The following is a 24674-nucleotide window of genomic DNA, read 5'->3' as shown; positions in this document are numbered from 1 at the left end:
AGAGCGCTGTATTCAGGTCAGGTGACAAGGCTGCTAGCTGAGAGGAGTTTCGCCAGTGATTGAGGATGGATAATTTCAACGAACTTGATGAACCTGTGATATCTTCTTCAGGGCATAAAAGGAAAGTAAAAGCTGAAATGTTTTCACGGAACATTGCAAAAGCAGCAACGAGGAGATTACAAAGATTGTGCAACAAGTGTTTTTCTTTAACTTTATTACCTGTATTTAAGTTATTATTACTAAATCAAATCAACCCAATTGTAGTTTGATTGAATTTTTTCGCAGATTAATTCTCATATAAGCTCTTCATATATTATAAAAGCTAATTCAAATAGTGTGTGTGTGTTTTATTTTATATTTTACTATCTAGATTTTTTTTATGTATTTTATATATTTAAAATATTTTCAAAAATATACACATACATATATAAAAATAGCCTACACGTAAATGTATATTAAAAATAACACACATCTGTGTGTGTTTTGTTGTATTTATTTAGAAGTAGTTTTCAAAATAGTTGGGTAAATGGTTACTGGTATTGAAGCAATGTGGCCTGGTAAATGTTTTGTTGCCAGTATAAATGATAATGGTTGAATAAAAACAGGACAATAATAAGGATTGTGTTTTATACCTGGCAGAGGTGTAAAAACTTTCATTGAAGTAGTTTGTCATGCATTTCTTCTTGCAACACATTCACATAAACTCTAGTATTTTAAATTTGAAATTAATCGCGACTATATGAAATTGATCTGTATGCATATATGTAAAAAAACAAACTATACTAGACAATGATCACACTGCTGATCACCTGATTTCACATCTCAAAGTGTTTCCAGGACATGTTTTTACAATACTTGATATTTTAAATACACATTATAAATATTGACCTGCACAGTCATAGCTTGCAAACGTTCAGTAAATTGGAACATTTTGTGTAAAAAACCTTTTAAAAGCTGGAGAGCATCTAGTCACTTAATCTAGACGTTCTCTTCAGACATTACGATTCGATTTATTAATTTTTTTTTTGCTCTGTCCAGTCTCCACTCTGCTATGAATAAAATGAGGAAAACTTCCAAAATATAAGGTTTCGAAATCTAAGGTATGTCGTCCAATTAATATTCCACATGCAAAAAGATAAAACATGCAGCCAGATGAATCTTAAGAGCCCCAAAATACAATAAACGTGAAGGAGAAACAACAAACAAGGACAAAAATTTAATTTTAAAATATTTCCGAGACTAGGTGTTTACTGACAAACACTTCATTTTTGTCATTCAGCAGTTTCTCCTCTCTATCAGGGATTTGTTTCCTTTCTTTCGGTATAAAAAAATGTTGAATTACTTTTGACTGAAGCGCGATTGACCTCTCGTGTGGCCGGGAAAAGAGTCCTGACAGCACCGTGCAGGTGTGAAGTAAAACAGGAATCAGTGCGGCACCTCCGCTGCTGTGTCAAGAGCCCGCAAGTCAGGAGATCCCTGTGGGGCTGAACAAGTGTGTGTGTGTGTGTGTGTGAGACACGGCCAGCACGAGGTCCTGTGGCTGACAGCAGCTCCCCTGCCAGGATGTGTAACCTCACACGGCCAAAACAGGAAGCCCTGCCACTCACTTAGTGATTGACACACTGGCGGAAGTTCATAAAGGTTCTAGAAGAGCTGCAGTCCGTGCTCAGGCGGCGCTGACTGGGCCACCTGGTGCAGCGCAGTCAGAGAGAGCTCTCGTTACGTTTAAGAGCATACTTGCCTGTCCGCCAGTCCTCCTCTGGGTCAAATAAAGCTGTGATGAATACTTTCAAAAAGTAATACATGAAAGTAATAAATGCAGTCATTAAAGAAAAAGCAGATGTATGCAAAATAAAATAAAAACTAAACAAAACGGCAACAACTGAAGTGTGAAATGAAGTGTCTGGGGGAAAAAAAGTTCAATAAAAAAGTAAATAATAAATAAAAGTGCAAAAAAGAGGTGGGGCGGGGTAAAATAAAAAAAAATAAAATACAATTAAAAAAAAAAAAAGTAAATAAATAAAATAAATAAACAGAAAACCACAAAGAAACAAAGAAAAATAAAACATAACAAAACTTAATTATTTCGCAGCATCCCAAAACTAAAAAAAGTTTGAAAAACCTGCAAGTTTGTTTGTAAGAAAGATTTAAAATTTTTTTAAATAATTCTGCATTCTGACACAGTAATACTGGCTAAAGGGTGAAGTATTTAAAAAAAAGAAAACTGAAAATAAAGATGAATAGCAAAAAGGCAAAACAAATAAAAACAATAAAACCATTTCACAACCAATCATAAATAAATGCTAAAATAATTGATCTAACTATCTAATGATTTATCGAATTTCTTTTTGGCACCCCAACTATGTAAAGTTATTTAAGGTGGACATTTTTGCAAACCTGAGAAAAGAGCTGAAGCACCAAAGATGGACTCAACGTGTGGAGATCACAGATGTGAGCGGGTAAGAGTGTGAACAGCTGAGAGTGATCATGACTCTTGCATCATGGGACGTGTTACACTATGACACAATGCCGGTTCACACCAAACTGCCAATTATCAGTAAGCCCCGCCCCCTCTCCTCTCCAGCAGGAAGCGGGTCGGTGACCTTGACCGTGACGGGGCGCCTCATGCACTGTGTACACTTCAAATTGATTCACACCACGGGGAATCTGGAAATTTCCATGTGAAGCCTCAAGTGTGAATAAAATTATGTATGCTCTGGTATTAGATTTCTGTTTACAGTTAGCAAAAAAGGGAAAAGCAATGATCGGAGCACATTACCTCTCAGATCTGTCAGGGACCACCCAAACGAACGCAAAATATGTGAAGCTGAAGTATGATACAATGAGAGGGAAGTCATTTTGTGAGATGCAATCAGAGGTTTAAAATGTAGCATGACAAAACGGATAGGGACATCATTTTTTTGTTGGCCACCAGAGGGCTGCTGTCTTTGATCACTCTGCTTCCTCTCACTGTACCAGGATTTGAAGTGAAAATTATTCTCAGTTATTATTATTATAAAAGCTTTTTTTTTATCATCCCAGTGATTTTAAGACACCTAATCAATAACAGATTGCAGAAAATGTTAGAATAACTAATATGCTACTTTTGAAATAGACAGTATTGTTTTGTATAAAATATTTTATCTTAAAAGGATGTTTTTGATAGTAAAAGTGTCCAAGTAATGGTTCAGCTTATGCACTGATTTATGTCTGTGAATGAGTGTTGTGTACGTTGGGGGCAAATTATTAAATCATTCAATAAACATATTCATTACGCGTTTATTTATTCAGTTTCAGTGTACTTTGGTATTAATGTTTGCATATTTTTAAAACTTTTAAACAAATGATTTACTTAAAATGTTTGTTTTATTCAGTAAAACACTGAATCATTTATTAAACCAGTTCTTTCTTTCTTTCTCACCAATTTATTTGTAATTTAGTTATGTGCTAGTCATTGAATCCTTCATTAAACCAATTCAGTCATTTTATTTATTTATTATTCATTTATTCTTAGTATTAAATTTAGCCCAAGCTTCAGAACAATATTTTAGTTATGAACAAGCCACTGAATCATTCACTAAACCAAAGCAATTATAAATGAATGAATTTATTTCAAAAATAAATAAATAAAATTATTTGGCAGATTTTAAGTGAAGACCTTTAGAATAATTAACTTGTATTTAAATATAAGTTTAAATCTTTTTTCTTTTTTTTGGAACTTTAGAATTAGATTTTTAATTTAATCACAGAATAATTAAATTAAATTTATTCATTAAATAAATTATGTTGTTTTGTTTTGTTTTTCTATTTTTGGTAATAAAATTTGCAGTTAAAAAAGGAAATGTTAGAATGATTTGTATGTTGTTTATTTATGAGTCACTGAATCATCCACTAAACCAATTTGCTAAATTCTTTTTTTTTCCTTTTCTAGGAGAAACTGCAAAAAGATTTGCTCATTTGATTAACTCAAAAGCCAAAACACTAATACATGCTACTTTTTTGAAAGGGTAGTCTTACTGCAACACCATGCTAAATTGAATTTCATTGTAACTTAATCAACTTAACTTAAATGTCCTGATAAGAACCAAAAGTAAGAATAATATAGTATCACCTATTGACACCCATACACTTTTTGAGCAAAGGCTTTGGTATGATTTTTGTGTCACTGTACAAGAAGCGAATTGATTTTCTTTTCAGATGTCAAATAACCTTGGATCCTTATTGATAGATGGGTGCAGGATTGGCGTGAGGCCTTACCTGTCCAGAGAGGTGGACACCAGTGTCAGGACATCGCAGCTCTTCATTTAAGTCGTCGTGGACACAGGGGAGGGACAGATGCCCTGTGAAGTCACGTGACAAAGAAAGTGGCAAACAAAAAGAATTATAATTAAAATTTGCGAGACTATACAAATACACACAAATCGCAAATTGTCTTTTATCCAACTGTCCAGCCCAAAATAACACAACAATCCATGGTGCGAGCTAATATTTCACTGCGCATCAATACAGTACGAGCTATAATTTTAAAACCTTTATCAAACGCTCACAGAAAAAAAAAAGACACACACCACCACCATGGTATAAATTCTTCAAATTTATGGCCGACTTGTGTTTAGATGCTATGATAGTATGGTAGGGATGAGCACAATCTTTGCCTCCCGTCCCAGAGGGCTCAGTCCCCAATTGGTGGGGTCTCTTTGTGCCCATAAATCTGGGGGCACTTCGTAGTACACATGAAGTCCAAGACATCAGGCCTGTGAGCAGCATGTCCTGAATACATACCAGGCTTTGTGCGTCAGTGCTACTGCTTCATTCAAGAGTCACTTACTATTGAAGCGAGAAGTCAGATAAGAGCTATAGAACGGTGCTCCTCACAATGAACAGTCATTGACTTTATGCAAAGAACAGGAGGCGTGTGAGAACTTCACTTCATGTCAAATTTCCACTTTGCAGTCGAAGTAATAGATCTCTTTGTATATGTGTGGACTTATCAAAATATAAATTTCACATTAAAAAAGTTACAATAAATTAGAAATGTTGCCTTGAACGTATATAAATGCAAAAAAATAAGTCAAAATAATAAAGCTAATCAAAAATCTCAATAAAAATATGAAACAACTACCAAAATAAATAAACTGTAAACTGAAATTAAAATATAAATTGAAACTAGAGTAATAAAAGCTAATATACATTTAAGGCTGTTCCCAAAAGGGAGGTTTTATCAGACTTAGCTACAGTGAGTAAATTCAATTCTGTCTCCAAATAACAGCCTCCTAAACACACAGGACATTCATGGTCGGCAAGCGTCCTGCGACAGGATTAATCTCCTGCAAAGGAGGGTGGGCCGGGGCAGCCAGAACTCATTTGGTGTGTTGCTATGAAATGGCTGCCCATCAGAAATATCTTCATCTATCTCTGTCTCATCTACATGGGTGGAAATGGAGGGATGAAGGGCTGAAAGGAGAGAGGGAGGGCGAAAGGGGCGTCCGGAGGAAAGAGGTCAGCGCATTCAAGGAGTCCATCATTCTGCCGTGTCAAAATGTCTATTAACTGAGTTTGTGGAAGTGTCAGTGTGTGATCAGCTTCTCCAGGCTGTTTAGAGATATCAAGAATCTCTTTGAGGAGACAAATCAGATGGAATAAATTAAGTAGTAAATAAGCTGTAAAAAAAAAATCTTGCGATAGCGATAAACGCAACTGAAGAAATTGTGATTGTTTCCAAACAGGTTGCTAAAACGCTCCCACGTCTGCCATTGTTCTGTTACTTTCTTAACACATGGTTTATTGTCAGTCTTACATCAGCACTTTAGAAACTTCAAGGTTTCAACACTGGCCCGGATCTCAAAGTATTCTTGATAAAACAGCACCAGCTGAGGTAAACAGCTAAAGGTAAACAGAGTATAAAACCCAAAGGCGGGCTTAGTTCTGGACCATCTGTTCAATTCATTACAATCAGGCAAACTGAGAATGAAATACCTGCGTGAGCTCAAGAGGCAATGAAAAGCTCTTATCTTGTTATTATTGTTATAGTTATTGCTATTCTGTGAAATCACAACGGGACAAGGTGGCTATGGTGGCAATCATTTTAACTGTTTTACTACTAGATAATTTGGAAGTAGAAATTTTTGGCGAATAAAATGTTACTAACAGAACATGGATGCTGATTGGTTACAGTATTCCAAACCCACAGTATATTTTGATTTTTACCAGTAAATATGTGAAACTGTAATTTAGAGTGCAAACACATTTCCATAGCTCATACATGTTATTTTACAGAAATGATGAAAGACGTTTCCAACGCAGAACAAAAATACATAAAACTGTAATTGTGACTTTTTATCTCAAAATCAAAGTCTAAAATTCTGAAAAACACGCAACTGTGAAAAAGAAATGAATTTTAAGATAAAAATGTATTTTTTACTTTGTGTTAAAAAAAGAGAACTGGGACATATTAACTAGTTATAAACTCAACATTTTAAGAAATAGTTTAGGAATTGTGACATATAAACTCAGAATTGAGAGAAATCAAGTCTCAAATTTGGAGGAACTCTCAATTCTCAGAAGAAAAGTCAGAATTGTTAAACATGAAGTCATAATTGCGCAAAAAACTTGCAACTGCCAGGAAAAAAAAACTGAATTCTAAAATAAAAATTAGCTATTTACTTTTTGGTGAGTAAAGAGAATTGCGAGATATTTACCTGGAATTGCGTGAAACAGTCAAAAATGTCGGAGAAAATTGCATGCTATCAAATGCAGTAGACCAAGGATACTTAAGAAATCATTCGCGCTAAAAAAACTATATAGTGACAGCTATCATAATTAATAATATACACAAGAACTCAAAAAATGCAAGTACATATGTTAAAAGTTAACTACATATCAGTCCTGTGAAGTCTCATAGTACAAGGGACTATTGGGAAATATGTAATCTAAAAAAACATTTCTTAAAATGTCTCATTCTTTTCTCAAGCTGACTTCAGTTTCTACATCTGCAAATGTCAATATATACAGCTCAAAATGAGCTGACATGAGGTATTCAATAATTTCAGAAGACCTCATAAACCTTCAGAGCTGTCAGGAAGTTTTTACTTTCTGGGAAAAAAATGCGCTGTCTTGGCCTGCACTCTCTTTCTTCAACTTTGAGAGAAGCCAGGCACTGCAGGATAATCACAGTTTAATAGGAGCAAATATTGAAAGCAGGAGCTGACCAACCAGATCCCCTTTCCTAGCGCTCTCTCCCAGTGCGCCAGAGAAAAACGCTAGCACATGGGTGCGTAAGAAATCGATCATTTCATGATATATCAATTAACGAGAAGAGTGGAGGCAACCGTCGCATTGACGTTCGCCCATTGTTTGCGTTGGAATCGTCCAGTCGAATGGCGTTAGGTAAAACAGCTCTGACAATCTTGTTTAAGCAAAACAATTCACGTGTACCAATCTAGAGTTTCAGCTTGAAAAACAAACAGGAGACAAAAAAAACGTTCAAGAACCGATCCAGATAAATACATTCACGTAGCGTTTTTTTTCCGCGCTTGTTCTTAAGATGAACTTGCGAGGTGTGCGTTCCCTCTCAAGCGTCCTATTTGCCATGCAGAGCCGTTGCATGCTGGGAGAGGGACTTGTCCACAGGCTGGGGCCTCTTTCTAATGATTTCCCACACCTGCACATCTGCTGCCGTTTTAATTAATACTCCAAGGAGGTTTGTCGCGAGTAATCAAAAACATTGTCACTTACGGAATCCTTCATTATAGAGCAAAAATCAATACTTTGCACGAGGAGAATGAGGGCACTTACAAAGTAGCCCGCATCGCAATAAACAATCTAATCAAGGTGCGGAAGACTTTATTCCATGCAGTCCATGGTGAGTTTTTTTTCATGAAGTAGCAACACGTGGTGAAGGGCTGGGCATCATTTTTATGCAGGCCTTGGTTCCTCGGCTTCATACGGGTGGGAAGAGAGGGAGGGGGGCACGGCGAAGGCAATAGTCGCATCAGCTCTCTTCGGCTCTGCAGCATCACCGCAACCTCTCTCCTTGCTGATTTATAGCCTGCCGCTGACCTCTGAGGTCGTAACATGGTGATGGGTGACTGGCTCTCAACGGTAAGCTACTGGCACTTGACAAAGTGCCGAGAGCAGAATGAATTTACTCCTCTTTTCCTCAATCATCAACAGGCGCATGCCGGCTTGCTGCCCTGACCCCCTCTCATCCTGACTGCTATAACAAGATCTCCCATCTCATGGAGGAGTGAGGGAGAGGGAGGCTGAAAAATTTACTGTCATTTCTACTTTCCAATGAGCTCCGGTGAGCACTTCTTTCACCTTCAGGTTGCTTGGCGTGCTTGGGATAAGGAGGGCTGGTTGGGATGCGGGCGAGGGCACTTCGATGCACCTGTCTAACTTTGGGTCGTTCTCTAGAGGTACTTCAATCTGCTATTGCTTCCATCAAGCTGATAACGGCATCTGAAAGCAAGTTGGATTTAATAAGCAGATAAATCTCCATAAAGGTGGACGGGTCGCGTAGCTCATTCATCAATATGTGTACGCGCCAGTTAGCGGCAAACAAATACTTACTGGCACAATCGTTAACGACGTACAGTACGCAAAAATCCATTCGGTTACTTCACCTTTTATTGTCGCCGGGTGGGGGATTGTAAATTTAGGCGATATAAAATGCATAATTTCCTAAAGTAGGGGTTTAAATTATCCGGCAGTGCAAATGTTGGCCCACTGTGGCAGGCGAGACACAGTAGGTTATAATTGAAAATAAAAAAGCCATTTAAAAGACATTCAATAAGCCACTGGGAAATTGATCAGGCTATAAAATCTGGCGCTCTGCTTCAGTCCTGACACAGCACTATCACTGCAGGCTTCACGGTCTGCATGCCGGCATACAAACAAGGGATGCCGTGGAAGTATACTTCACTGCACTTTTCTTGCGTCCTCGGGCATGCATTTAAATCGCGCAAGAAACATAATTTTGTTGTACGCAGTGGACTTGCTTTGGAAAAACTGGGGAAAATGATTTCCCTCAGTGGTAAAAAAAAAACGATAGAAGATTGCAAGAGCGGGCCCAAGTGCGAGCGCCCCAAAAAAAAAAAAAAAAAAAACACATTCTGCTCCTGCTTCTTTAACTTTCAATTCTCCCAAGCATCTCTGCTTCACAGCCCCTGGCTATTGCCTTTCTCAATCTGTCCCTGGGGAGGCAGGAGTTATGGGCCCTGTCGATTGAGGAGAAAGGGATGTTATTCCCCTGTCACCCTCACCCGGTCCGCCAGCAGCCCTGCCCTGATCTATGGCCACCGTGGCGGGGTAGAAGTGTCTTGATGCACCATTGGTTTCCAGCGCTGTCACCCCCACCCTACACTCAAACTCATACTACCTTTACAACCCCCTCACCGACCCTTTAAAACACCCCCCTCCGTGATTCTTGTTGGGGAGCTCTCTGAGGGACAGGGGTGTGACATGATGGCCTCGAGGAGGTCACCCCTAAAGGGACAAGGGCTGGTTGGCGTCACAAGCGGGATTAAGTGACCTGAGATAGCAGACTGCACAATGGTTTGGACAGCTGATCGTGGTATCGGGAGATTGTCATCTTAGTGTAAACTATTGAGGGCGTACGGCAATTGCGTGAAACTTATTTGATTACTAATTCAACATATAGCTCCATTCCAAAAGCTATTGAGCCGCCTCACTGTCTGCTATCTACATAGACAGCTAATTTCTAAGCATGATAGAAACTTATAATAGACTGTTTAAAAACAAATTTTGAGAGCGATGCTAACGATTCATACAAAATCAACAATATATTTAAAAAAATATACATTTTACATTACTTCTCATTTTGCATATAAAATATTGACTTGTCCCTTAGATTCCTAAGACATATATTGTTTTTTCAAAAAAATATATCTCTTTGGAAGCGTAACTGTTTACAGATTACAAGTTACCCTTTTTAAAATGTAATGCGACTATTTTCTTTACTTTATTAAAGTAATATAACTGATTACATTTGAGCATTTTGATTACTTCTCCAAATACCTAATGGATGTTTTCAACTGTTAATCATTTTTAAACAAATCTTAAAAAAATAAAGCATACTATATACAAAAAATTGTCATTAATTAACTTTTGCATAACTTATTGATGTTGTTACTTTTTTCAGTAACTGTACTGTTATTTTTATTGTGTAATTATATCATGTAGCACTGTCACATATAACTAGTTACTCTCCAACACTTTTAGCATAGGGGAGAGAAGCAACTGTGAATGGGACATAGAATAAATCTGAATTTAAAATCATAGATAGACATGAATAGACCGACACGCGTCTCCTTACAAGTCCAGGAGCATTTTGCTAGCGATATAAATATGGGGGAATTGATGTCAGATCTCCATACACATGAGAAGGCCTACGGGGCATGAGTCCATCTGACATGTGTCGAGAATTAAGAAAAGGGTGGAGAGATGGAGGAAGGCCTCGGCCCACAAGAGCTCCGAGATGAGACGGAGAACTTACCCTCCGTTAGCCTGCGGGCTGAAGAGTGACTGAGATGCACATAAGTGACTTTGGATGTGAACTATAAAAGAAAGGATGAAAAAAGCTGAAAAAACTGATGCAGGTGCTTATGTGACAGTGACCCCGCCGGGGATGATCTGACTGAATAAAGAGACAGATTAATAAATAAATATCTTCTAAAAAAAAAAAAATTGGAGACCGATGAGGGCTGCCATCCATCAAAGATCCTATTACCACGAAACCTGGAGCCATATGTATAAGGCAGCCGGGATCCTAAGCAGATACAAATTCAACTTTTCCTTACAATTTGTTATCGCTGACATCCATCACCCAACACACACACACAAAACACTCACGCAGCGGGATGAATTATGAACAGATTTCTTTTATAGCAGATTTAAAGTAAATAAGTAATATCATTCGCGCACAATCACAAGTAGCTTTATCGGTGGAATTGAAGAGTTAAAAACGAGGGAAACGAGAAGAGGATTTTTTATTTCCTCAGAGAGAGGAATGTAAACAGCTATCTAACCACTACCATATTTTTTGTAATCTGTTTATTTGGGTATTTATACGAACAATATGTAGTTGTGTATTCAGCTTGTTCAATCGAATGACACGGTCTTCATTTGGGACAACAAACAACAAACATCTTATATAAAATGTCAGGCCGCTCAGTTTTCAAGGTCAGGTGTTGTCAATCTTCGTGAGAGTGTGTGTCGGTGAGGGAGGTGGGGATGACAACAGATGGATTCGACTTTGCTACAGATCCACTCGTAGGATTACACACTGCTGCGTTACGTTGCATGTTGGTATGCAATAACAAATCATCGCGTCTTCATATACGCCATCATTTGTTGTGACATCCAACATAAACGATTAGTTACAATTAGTAGTGACACCTGACGTAAACTTGCAATTCTGAAAATGTGGGAACGCAACAACAAATTACTGACACATATGCTGACTAATAACTTGAGTCATCTAAAAGGTTCATTTGAAGCTAAAGTGTTTGGTGTCAGTTGGACTGAAACAAATTAAAATGAATTGTAATGGTCTGCGCAGACCGAACGCAAAGTGAATATTCACTAAATCGTTGCATAATGCTCTCCTCCACTTCAGAAAGAACCGGACATGTCAAAGTGGAGTGAAGCTAGGGTGAATAAACTCTTTGGCGATTGGCTTGCGTGACAACTCATCATGTTAATGCGATCGAGGCATATATTGCGCGTCCATGGCAAACACCTCACTCGAATCATTGCCGAATTTGAATCTATGTGTGTCTTTGCATAAACTTTGCATGTAATCTACTCGTGCAAAAATTGAATTTGCTTTATATTACATATATTGGGTGTCCGTGGCAAACACGTCACCTAATTCACCGCCCGAATTTGCATCTGAGCAAATAATTCAGTTTGCTTTATATTGCGTGTCCGTGGCAAACACGTTCTCCAAAACAAATTCATATCAACAAACATTCATATCGACAAGAACAGCACATTTTAATGAAAAATAATGCTTCATTTCAAGAATAAAATAAGGCAAATATGGTAATATAATTTTTTTATCCGATTCATTCAAAAGTGACAATGAATCACCCAGCACTTATCATATTTGTCTACTACCTGACCTCAGATTTGGTCACTTCATGCCTCGCATCTTTCTTCACGTCTTAAAGAATGTTTCAGAAGAAGACAGAGCGTGGAAACGAGCTTTCTGCTTTTATCAACCTTTTCAAGTTGACCCTTGAGGAGTGCAGCCTTTTGATTGACTTGTATCTCCTTTGAGGTCACCTATTCAAAAGGTGGAAAAGAAGAGAAAAAGGAAGAAAGAAAGCATACAAAATCGTACTGTACCCCTTGACCTTCTGCTTTACGGTTGAATGTACTAACGCTATACCGTAACATAATAAAAAAAAATGAAGCAGCGAAAGAGGAAAAAGACTTCAGAGTTTAAATTTAGTCAAAACTCCATACTTTTCCATAAGCACTTGTCCTTTCCCGCTTTTCTTTTGCTTATAGCGTGTTCTTGTTTTCATAATTGGCAGATTGAATTCATCGCCTCAAAGGATGAAAAGACATGAATTGATCAAAAGTGAAAGTAAACGCTTTTTCTCACTCTCGAGAATTACATGACCTTGAATTGAGGAGACACAACAATCAGTTATAAACAATCAGGACATTCAGCAGCATTTATTGTGGGCTCAGCCCTATTTGTTACGACACAAGGCCTTTCACAGTTGGGCTCATATGCGTATGAGAGACTCTCTTCCTTTTAGATACATTACACATACGTTTCTTCTTAGCACTTAGTCGTGTGGCTGGCTGACTGGTTTAAAAAATTGCTCGGCATTAAAAACAAATCTTCAATCATGGCCCGCATCTCAAGCGATTATGGCGAGAGTCCGGGCGAGTCTCGTCAAGATGATTAGTTGCATCACTTATATGCACGAGACGGCCCCTTCTGCATATGCATATGGTCTGCGTGTGCGACGCCTGCTAAAACTGCCATTTCATTCCTCTCAGAGCAAATTCACCTTGAGTAATGGGCTGGATAATACCAGCTGCCAATCAAAATAAATTAGAGCATGTGTCTGATTCTGCTCTTTGATTGGCAATGTCATGTTTCACACGGTTTTTGTGCGAGAAAAGCTAAGCTACGAAAAAAGGACACGTGTCAAAAGTAAAAAAAAAAAAAAAAAGTAACTTTAATTACACTTTATATTTAAATATGATTTAAAATAAATTGTAATTATTTAATCATTGGAATAAAAATGGATTTTAAATTTACTTTCAAAAATAATAAATATAAATATGGAATACCAACTTCTTTACTTATTTATAACTTAAATGTAGTTGTAAAATGAGTATTCATTTTAATAATTTATTTTAATTAAGTAACTAATCATGGAGTAGAAATACAGTAAAGTGAATTAAGTTAATGAAAGTATTAGTTAAATTCATTTTATTTAATTAAGGAGTATCAATACTGTAATAAACATATTAAACGTTTTAATTACATTTGTTTTATTTATTATTTAATTATATATGGAGTATTGATATAATAAGTCAAAATGCAGTATATTTAATAATTTATTAATTCAAAAATGTTACATTTTTGCTTTCAATAGATTGTTTACACCCAAAATAAAGGTTTTTGTTTAAATAATATATGTGCACTGTGTGTATTTATTATGCATATATAAATACAAATACATGCATCTAGTTTTAAAAAAATTATGTTATGTTATGTTTACATAAACACGTGTTTAATATAATATATAAAATGTAACAATATGTTTATATTAAACACATATTAATTACATGCAAACTAAATGTTTTTATTTTTATATATGTGTACTGTGTACATTTATTAGGTATATATAAAGACACACATACAGTATATATTTAGAAAATACGTAAATGTATTTACATGTATATACTTATATTCATATAATTTATATTATAAATAAATATACTTAATAAATAAACATACCATATTTTTACTTAAATGTATACATGCATGTGTAAATATATAAAGTAAATACAAACATATATTATGTAAACAAAAGCTTTTATTTTGGATGCGATTTTAATCACTGCCCAGGACTAATTAAATATATTTATATATAACATAAAATATAACACAATGAATATGTAATTGTATAAACATGTAATTATTTATAATACGTATATCATTATTAACCGTATGACACTAATTTAAATAATTTTATTTGAATTATTAAATCAAATACAGAATGCCTAAAAAAATAATAGCTTGGCCAGGTGTGTAGTAATAATAGGACTTTATATATTTTTCACAAAATAACTTCCTTCATTTACTGCCTTCTCTCATCGTGAAATCTCTCACTTGAGTGAACTCCCTTTGAGATTTCTACGATTCAGTCTTGAAATGCTGGGGTCAGAAAAGGCGATCAGATCCCGTCATTTTTCTGTGTCTGGAGAACATTACAAGCCCAGAACAGGCCTGTCGTCTTAGAGTTCACCCTCTCTGCCAATCACTACTATTGCTCTCGCCATAATTTAGCACAGATTTTTAAAGCTCTGCTTTATATAAACACATTGGCATTTGAAAATACACACACATGTATGCGCAAACCCAAATATACAAGTGCATCATCTGAGCTGGCCAATCAACCTTTACAAAGATGCTTCGGTTTTTTTTGAGCTGATCAATAAATAAACCAACGGCTCACTTGTTTTGTCGTAACTCTGGGTGATGTTGTCGCTGTGGGTCGATGAGCTGCTGGAGTAAGTGACTGTTTGGCCGTCCAAAACACCTGGTCCTGGGGAGCTGCCCGGTCGAGAACTGCCCACTGAACTGGAGGGCCTGGAACTGGCACAGTTCTGAAATAAAAAAGGAAAATGCATTTTACTATCAGTACGGTGTGGGGCACAGTCTGAGAGCAAATACTTCAGTTTTGCATTTTTCTATTTAATATATCGCATGTAATGTCAAAGAGGCATTTATGTGCATTAGATTTGGTATGGATATGAAGAAATATCAAACTAAGACAAATGTTAAATATCAAAAAAGTCGTATTTCAGACATAAGCAGCCATGCATTACGTGATACACGACCAAAAAGTACACAGACATGTATGGAGGTACCACAAAATAAATATCCGCAGAGGTCTCAAAAGAATGTAAACTAGATCTGACATGAAAAACCCACAAACCTTAACCCTTGTATCACAGAACGACATATAATGGGCTTTGAAACGCAGCCCTGGATAAGATGGCGCCTCAAGTTTATTTCTTCTCAGAAAGACGTAAATGCATAACCTAGCACTATATCAACATTTAAACTCATAAGAGTGTACATTTTACAACAGGAAATGCACATATATGTAGTATACATCTCTCTCTTTTCCGTCTTATATCTTGCCAAAACTTGAATTAGGATCAAAAAACTAATCTGCTTCCAATTTATATCTATATTTCAGGGCTGTCAGGGATCCAGACCCTGCTAGTATTGCAGCACGTTCGTTTTTCATTTGGCCGGTGCAACTGACAGCTTTATTTTTCTCAAGCAATCTGCCACAGTATGTACAAGTGTGAGGTCACACGGGTCAGGCGACAGTTGGTGTGAAGCGCCCTGGCAGCACTGGACTGGCTCATGAATAAGCAAGAGTGGCAACTATAGAGAGAAGGATAAAGATATTAATATTAATATTAATTAGCCAACACATACGTTCAGTAAATGGGGCTTTAATATACTGCGGTATAATTATTATCTGCCATTTACAGTAACTACATTCATGGAGACTGAAGTAATAAAAAAACCTTGAAAAATCATCTGTATAATTACTAGACTCAATGCGTCATCATTTAAATTCATTGAATAACAGTCTACAGAAAAAAGATAATGATTATATTTGTAAGCCTGATTTAAATTTAAAAGTATAGTGTAATATCTTTACCACTAGCATAAAAAAAATAATGCTGCGAGAAAAAAGACTAAATGAGGCAGATAGACTGGTACACAGCCAGAAAGGCAGACAAACAGAACAATAGACAGATTAACTTAAATAAATTAAGATAAACATGCAGAGACAACAGGCAAAAAAACAGACAGACAGACGGAAAAAACAGGCAGACAAGCAGACAGACAGATAGACGGAAAAAACAGGAAGACAAGCAGACAGACAGATAGACAGAAAAAACAGGAAGACAAGCAGACAGACAGACAGACAGACAGACAGACGGAAAAAACAGGAAGACAAGCAGACAGACAGACAGACAGACGGAAAAAACAGGAAGACAAGCAGACAGACAGACAGACGGAAAAAACAAGAAGACAAGCAGACAGACAGATAGACGGAAAAAACAGGAAGACAAGCAGACAGACAGATAGACGGAAAAAACAGGAAGACAAGCAGACAGACAGACAGACAGACAGACAGACGGAAAAAACAGGAAGACAAGCAGACAGACAGACAGACAGACAGACAGACGGAAAAAACAGGAAGACAAGAAGACAGACAGACAGACAGACGTAAATAACAGGAAGACAAGCAGGCAGACAGATAGACGGAAAAAACAGGAAGACAAGCAGGCAGACAGACAGATAGACGGAAAAAACAAGAAGACAAGCAGACAGACAGATAGACGGAAAAAACAGGAAGACAAGCAGACAGAGAGACAAAACAACAAAAGCAGACAGACAAAACAACAGATAGAACAACAGACAAGAAGACAGATAGACAAACTAAACAACAGACAGAACAACAGACAAGAAGACAGACAGTCAAAACAACAAAATCAGAGAGACAGACAAAACAACAGACAAGCAGACAGACAGACAAACTGACAAAACCACGGACAGCCGGTGGTTGCCTGGTCACAGTATTGCTGTATTGTTCACAGTGGTTACTAGGCTGTTGCTAGGCCAGTGATTAACTGCTCTAGATGGCTGCTTGAGCATTCTAAGTGGTTGATATGGTGGTCTCGGATGGATAGACAGTTACAAAAATAAACATCAGTTCACTCTACGATGAGTTTGAAAATTGTAAGGGTTCCCTCAGGCAAAAAGCCATCCATCTACAGCATGTCCTGTACGTTATCACTACTATATTGGAAGTCAGTACATTCCCTGACCACTGCTCTCATCCAATAAAGAAAAGTACATTTTCCTATCCCATTCTGGACCCCGTCCAGCACCGAAGCTATTCGGCGAGATACAGTATATCACCTCTAGATTTATGGCACAAAATGGCATTAGCAAAAAAACCATCCGCCACACGCGGCCAGCGAATCTCATCGCGTGGACTTCGAAAATTGGAAAATTGCCCAGAGAGCGCTAAAGGGTCCCACTGCTAATACGACCCGCCACGATTTATCAGCTGCTACCTGGCACTCGCGTTTGGGGCCGCAGTCGTTTTTTACAAGTCCCAGTCTTAACGGTGTCGGGCCTGTCAGGGGGGTCAAAGGGAAGAGGGAGGGGGCCATATTCTAAAATCAATCCGCCTTTAGAAATTGTCTCATTCCGTTCTCAATGACCTGGTGGCGCAGCAAGGGCCAAGCGGGACAAACTACCGTAGGCCATAAACCGTGACAAGCCCGGAGGAGAGTTAATGTGGCCATTCATAGAGGAACCGCTGGAGGTGAGGTGCTTTGCTGAAGGGGGGGTGTCTATTAACTACTTTTAAACCGCTTTGGTGAAGCTAAGTGATCTCCGTCAACAGCAGCCTCACGTATAAATACTGGCCTGACAGTTTAATGTGAAGGGACGAGCTTCCACAGGATTAGAAACATGTAACCCAGGGCTGCTGCTTGACATTGGCTGGATTGAGGTGGCCTGAGTGGGTGTGTGAAACAGGACCGGGGGTCAAACATGCACCGTGTTATGAATTTTGCGCTATATAAAGTGTAGAGGCCTTCGGGTGTCGAAAAAACATGCAAACGTGCAAGAACTTACGGAGAAATTTAAGGCTTTTCTTCTTTCTTTGATTCTGTTGACTGTGTTTCGAACCTGTGGATCACAAGGAGGGGGTGGACGGTTAAAATGTCATGACTCGGTACTAAACACTTCATACAAAACACTTTGCACTCGCATGAGTCTTGGCCCAGGGAAGGTGAAATTCAATCCGGACTGGGAATAGAGAAAGCAAACAGCCGGCATTGCATAAAAGTCAATGAGTGCCGGCAAGCAAAATGTTCCAGTTTGTCACACGTAATGGGTCCTGAAAGTGACACGTAGAGTGGGCAAAGTAAGAAGAGCGTCTTAACCTCTCATCCGTCACACCGTACAGGGGGCCGCGGGAATATAGCGATAAAGGAAACGACCACCCTTGCAGAACAAATTACATTTAGACTGTGTGAGAAAAACGTGGATGTTGGGTGATGCATGTTGAATGACATACACAGTACTATAAACTCGTGCGGTTTTATTTTAGTGAGCAGATAACTCGTAAATATGCATCAAATTGAAAGCCTTGTTTTCCAGCAGCATGTTTATTATGTCACAGCGATGCCAATTTGCTAAGCCTAAAATGTAGGCTTATTTTTAATCTTTATGGCAAAAAATATATAAAAAAATATAAAAATGTATTATTATTATTAATGTTAATTATATTCATGTTATTAAAAAAAAATATATATATATATATATATATATATATATATATATATATATATATATATATATCACGTCTCTGGACTCTTTGTTTATTGTTTTTGTCTCGTGCCATGTGCTCTCTGTGCCCTACCTTCCCTTCGTGTTAATTGTCTTTTACTGTCTTCAGCCGTGTCTTGTTAATTTAGTGATTACCTTGTGTATTTAAGTCCTGTGTTTTGAGTTCACGTTTGTCCGAATATATATATATATTATTTTCCCCGTCACGAAGATTAAACCTGTTTAAGTTTATTTCTCTTCTCGAGTGCTCCTTCCTGCGTCAAACCACGACCGTGACAGTATGCATGGCAAGTACAAATATTACTAATATTAAAAAAGAGTTTTGTTCATATATTATATTGTATGTGTATATATAGTATGTATACACACACTATTTATTAATAATGACTTATTTACAAGTCAATTTACAAGTCAACATTAAACATACAGTAAATAGTAAATATATGCGATTTTTTATATATATATATATATATATTTTTTTTTTTTTTACAGTAATAACGATATACCAACACATACATTTTTACATTATAAATTACTATAATTATTACATTATTCAAATTATTATATATTCATATTTACATTTATTTTAACAAATAGAAGCATATAAAATGGTACACATAAAAAACTAAATTAAATTTACAATACACTATATAACTTTTTTTTTTTTGCAGCTACGAATAATTGTGTGTATGTGTGTTTATACCTATATGTCAGTATTCCCCACATCATGCCTTTCCTGGCCTGCTAGATATTATTTTCCAGCCGAACTCAAAAAAAAAAAAAAAAAAAAAAAAACTGTCTGCATTTCCCAGCACGAGCTTCACTGGTGAATATGCATTAGCTCTTATGACTTCATTAGGCTCTGCTGTTGTCATAAATTATTGCTGCCATGCAGATATACACACGCCAGCCCGTTCTGAACAAACACCATCAGCGTGACGACAGAGTTAATGAAGAGAACAGAAAAGCTCTGACAGCTCGGAGTCGACGGTAATACGTCAGATTTGCAAACAGACACTCTCTTCTGCCTCTCCCACACTTTGAGTGCGCTGTACCTTTAATGAATGGAACTGGAAAATCAAATCAATTTATTCCGGGTAAAAACAAAATCACAGAAAGCTACTCGAAAAAGAGCATTTCCAGCATCGAAAGGAGCCGTTTTGAAGTTGCTGCTCTTAAAAGCAGTTTAGCTGTTTTCCTCTCAAGGTTTTAAAATGATGTAGCCCTAATGTTTCGATATAAAAATACATTAGATACTATTTCCATATGAAAGCAATGCAAATGGACACATTTGCCAAAGGGGAAAAAAAAAAAGTTAATAAAAACAAGGACGACAATTGTTAGGTGAAAACGGACTAAATTATATAACGATTTTTTAATGATCGGTTTTAATATGTTCTTGGGCCAAAACAGTCTACTGTATGTAAACGAAAAAATATTCTCGGCGTTATTAATATTTCATTATTACAGGTATTCTCGCGTTCAAGATATAACTAGACATAATATCAGATAAAGCTAATCAAAACTGATTCATTCGATATCTGCAAAATATTCCCATGTCTTAACAGATGTGAAGTTATGCTATGCTAAGTTATGCTATGTTCTCGTTTTCGTGTTTCCTTTGAGATAATCAACCGTACAGATGAGTGAAACGGACTTTGTATGCGGACACTTTAATCGTTCGCCTCAATTATTCGATTAAATGTGCATTTGCTGGACGGTGAAACTTAATCCACTCTTGTTTCTCGTTGCATTCGCCGGCACAATAAGGAACAAGGTGGAATCGCGAGAAACGAAAAGCTGCGATTCTTGTATTTCATATTTAACAAAACCCTCTTTGAAAAAAGTGTAAAGCAGACACAAGCTGCTCACAAATTGTGAAGACCTCTGGGTCAAGGAGAGCTGGGGGTTGGAAAATAGATTCCGACGTACTAAAAAAGCCTGTTAAGCAAGAATGCGGCGATGATTTATTTTACAATGCGGAGAGGGTCACCAGTGAGTCTCTGCTGTGTCAATACGGGGCTCGGTCTCAGGGCCATCTCCTTACACCTCTTTTGTAGATGCTGAAAAGGTAGAAGCAAAGGTAGAGAAAAGGCAGGGGAGCTGCATCTATACTCAGGGGTGGAGATGAAGAAAGGAGAGGAGGAAATGAAGAAGCGGTCTATGGCCTGCTGACTGCACTTATCCATGCACTCGAATTTGGCCGGATATATTTGATGTATGACATTTTAAATGATTGTTTTTAAAGGAATGTTAATTAATAAAATATTATTGATTATTTAATATTTAATTCACGTATAATATTTACAATATATAATAAATGCAGTTACTTTTATTATTAATGTTGATGTTTGTTATTGTTATTAATAATATAATTATTATTTTTGCATTTATTTAAAGAAATTTTATTTGTTTATTTTAGCATGCAGTATTGTTTAATATTATTATTACGATTATTGTTGTTGAAATCGTGACTATAATAAATATTTTTCTTAATGAATATTTTTAAATGTAGGTAACCCATGTTTCATATTTATTATTTTTACTGAAATAGTTAATACAATAAATATTTAGATATTTATTTAAACTACTACTACTACTGAATTTATTTTATAGATATAATACAATTTTAGATACAATAACATTGTTATTGTATTATTATCAAATAAGGCAGTACATATTATTATTATTATTATTAAAATAAATATTTGTCTATTTATACACAAAATGTATCTATACAAATTAACATTTGTCTGTTTGTTTAAACAAATATTTATTAGTAATAAATAACATTAATAATACAGTTTTACATCATTTAAATACATTATGATTTTAAAAGGTTATATAAATGAGTAATTATCTATTAATTAGTTTTAACATACCCATCAATGTACATGTTTATATATGCATTCATATGAATAATAATAGATAGACAGACAGACAGACAGACAGATAGATAGATAGATAGATAGATAGATAGATAGATAGATAGATAGATAGATAGATAGATAGATAGATAGACAGATGTTGTTCTTATAACAATAGAACAAAAAATGATATTATTGCAGATTGGACAACGATGCTTGTAGTCATTCATACAGTATGTGGTTGTTCACATTTGGATTTGTATTTCAAGATGGCATTATGGTACATATTCACCTATTTCCCATTCATCCCCACATTTTCTCAGTCTTTGGAAGAGCATCTAAATGTTAATAGGCGTAGTGCAGGTAAATTTCCAGCCGGCGGCGTCCCGCATACATATGGGTTTCTCCGAGCCGCCGCCGAGCTCTAATGTCAGAATGTTAAATGGAAGACCATGAGTTTAAAAACTTAAAGAGGCAGTGAAATATTGGCCAATGTGCTTGAGGGATGACTGGCTCTTTACTCCGGGTGTCAGTGTTTAATGGTGGGCCTGGATGCATATAAGTTAGCCCAAGCATGAAGGGCAGTGGGACGCTCATGTGGAGGAAAAAAAAAAAAAAAAGGGCTCGCTTTCAATCCGCCCTCCTTTTGGTGGGGCGGAGGTCCCATCAGAAACATCATGTCATTTCTCTCACTCACTCAGTCAGCCTTGAGATGCACTGCGGACTTACCTCAGTGTTGTACACTCCATATATCAGGAAGATGAAGAGGCCCTGCGAAAGAAAGAAAAGAAAGAAAGAACTTGTTAGGAGTCTTTCTGAGATTCTCGAATGAATAAGAACCGCATTTCTGAAGCTGATACGCGTAACACTACGCTGAACTTTGGCCCAAGGTTTCCGAAGCCTATTCTGCCCTCGAACGCGAGCAAGAAAGAGGCTAAAGAAGAACAATCAGTGGGATAGATAGACTTAAAGCACAAGAAATAAAGGGAAAAGGGAGCTTGAATGGGCTGCCCTTGGATGCACAGAACGAGAGCACATGTGGTGACAAAAAAAAAAAGGCAGTTTTTCATTACTTCCACGGTTGTTGGCTATTCAAGAGAAGAGTTGTGCATCTGCAGGTTTGGAGAGCCAAAGAAAAGAAAAAAAAAAGGGTCAATTAAAAGTTGCACTGACTCTCAAAGAATTCTCAAAGAATGCGAAGCGACGGCTTTGCGATACCAAATGTGAAAACGGCAAGGAATTATCTGAAGAGATCGTCATTTACTCTTCCTCGAGGTGATTTAAATTCCTCCGAAGGAACAAAGGCGTTTAGGAACGAGTAAATGAAGGCATTTTAGCCAAATTACTCATTCATAGTTAGCCTTATTAGTCGACTCAAACAAAGCCAGCCAAATTTATTGCATATCTGTGTATATACGCGCTTCGCTTTTTAACCATAATGTCTGTCTTCAAAGGAGGACGAAAAGAAAAGCCATTTCAACTCTAGAGCCGGGTCTGAGCGTGCGTGAATGGACTGCCCTTGAGGAAAAAAAAAAAAAAAAAAAAGAGGGCACATATGGTGGTAAAATAAAATAAAAAAGTGGCATTTCTACTGAATATAGAAAGTTGCGCGTCTTTAGGGATTTTCAAGGAAATTAAAAGTTGCACTAACTTAAGGTCACGGGCTTTTCTGCTTTTTTAGTTTTAGTTAAAGGTTGACTGTGAACACAGAAGTCGCTGCTTTTTAGCTCTGGTCGGGTTCAAAGCGCTGCAAGGTCTACGTTCCTTCTGTTGGGAGTTTGACGTTTGGGTTGTTTTGTTGGCGTGTTGTGATAGAGTCACATCGATCAGGCAGGAGTTTGGAACGTCCAATTTGCCAGCGCTGGATCACAATGTATCATCATTGACAGCGTGATTTGATGTCCGCTGCTCTGCCTGTGATGCCAGCCCACTTCATTTCATCAGATCTCCCATGAGGCCGTGCTACGCTATCAGCTACTGTCAAAGCAGCAGTGACATCTATCATAAAATAAGAGAAAATAAAGAGGAATTATTTGGTTTGTACACTAGTCTATGAAAACCAAAATAAGAAATATCTAGTGCTGACGTTGGCATATTGAAATCATATTTACTTTTGATAAATAAAAACTGGCACCTTAAGACGGTATGAAATGTCGCACATGTTTCTGAAAATTTTTTAAAATGCTGTCTCTGCAGATATTTTTTAAAATAAATATTGATTGTATATTTATTTATTGATACATATTCTTTCTAATAATTCAAAATGACTAATTTATGTAATATTAAAACTTTATATTATTATAAGCATGAAACTTCATTATTGTTGTTATTATTATAGATATGTTTAAATAGACAGTACTAAATAGCCTGTTAAGCTATTTAAGCTATATAAGAATGCTTATCAAATATTAAATAGACAGACATCATTAAATTTGCATTTATCATCATTATTATTAATATTAAAATACTATATTTGTATGCTTAATTAAACAAATGTTAAATATAGAAATATTTGTTTCAATGGAAATTTTAGCATAATATATTAATAACAAAAATCATCAACAGCTGTTAAAACTAATATATTAACAGTGATTTACATAAATATTGAAATTAATATTAACAACAACAACAATAATAATATATTAAAATAAATGTACATGATAAAGATATTTCTTTAAACATTCATCATAAAATATTTTTAAATAATCCACAATTGTTATGCAAACTTGTATTATAAAAATTAAATTTTTAAATGTATTATTTAAAGAAATATTTATGCACACATAAACAATTAAATATTTTTATTATTAATTACTATTATTATTATTATTATTATTATTAACATCATCATCACCAGTTCTGTTTACTGAATGCAATTATTCATAATTAATTACAGGTCAAAGAATGAACAATGATAGCCACTCTAAAAGTATAAGAGGCCTGAGAGGAACTAAAGACAAAAGCAAACAAATGAGCGCTGTACTACGGTCAGGTTCAAAATATACAAAGTTAAATATAACGACGTTTCACAAGTCCACAAGAACAGAAAGGAGGCTTATTGACAACTACTATTGTTTGTGTGAAAATGTAAAAATCATAAAATACACTGTTGTGTTTTTTGTGCAAATAAGCCA

General features: G+C 36.4%; 1 protein-coding gene across 2 annotated transcripts in view; it reads right to left on the bottom strand.

Moving 5' to 3' along the window:
* LOC122327180 (adhesion G-protein coupled receptor D2) overlaps positions 1–24674 on the bottom strand; it is a 68446-nt gene that overhangs the window by 10011 nt on the left and 33761 nt on the right. For both annotated transcript variants that reach the window (XM_043222362.1, XM_043222363.1), the window contains 4 exons: positions 22270–22311; positions 17957–18010; positions 14733–14883; positions 4258–4340 (listed from right to left, as the gene is read on the bottom strand). In XM_043222362.1, the coding sequence (XP_043078297.1) occupies positions 4258–4340; positions 14733–14883; positions 17957–18010; positions 22270–22311 (330 nt within the window). The remainder of the gene's footprint in view (positions 1–4257; positions 4341–14732; positions 14884–17956; positions 18011–22269; positions 22312–24674) is intronic.

This window comes from Puntigrus tetrazona, chromosome 22 (assembly GCF_018831695.1).
Source record: "Puntigrus tetrazona isolate hp1 chromosome 22, ASM1883169v1, whole genome shotgun sequence".
Taxonomy (NCBI): domain Eukaryota; kingdom Metazoa; phylum Chordata; class Actinopteri; order Cypriniformes; family Cyprinidae; genus Puntigrus; species Puntigrus tetrazona.
Note: the sequence above shows the minus strand (reverse complement) of the source record. Positions and strands in the feature narration are given on the sequence as shown.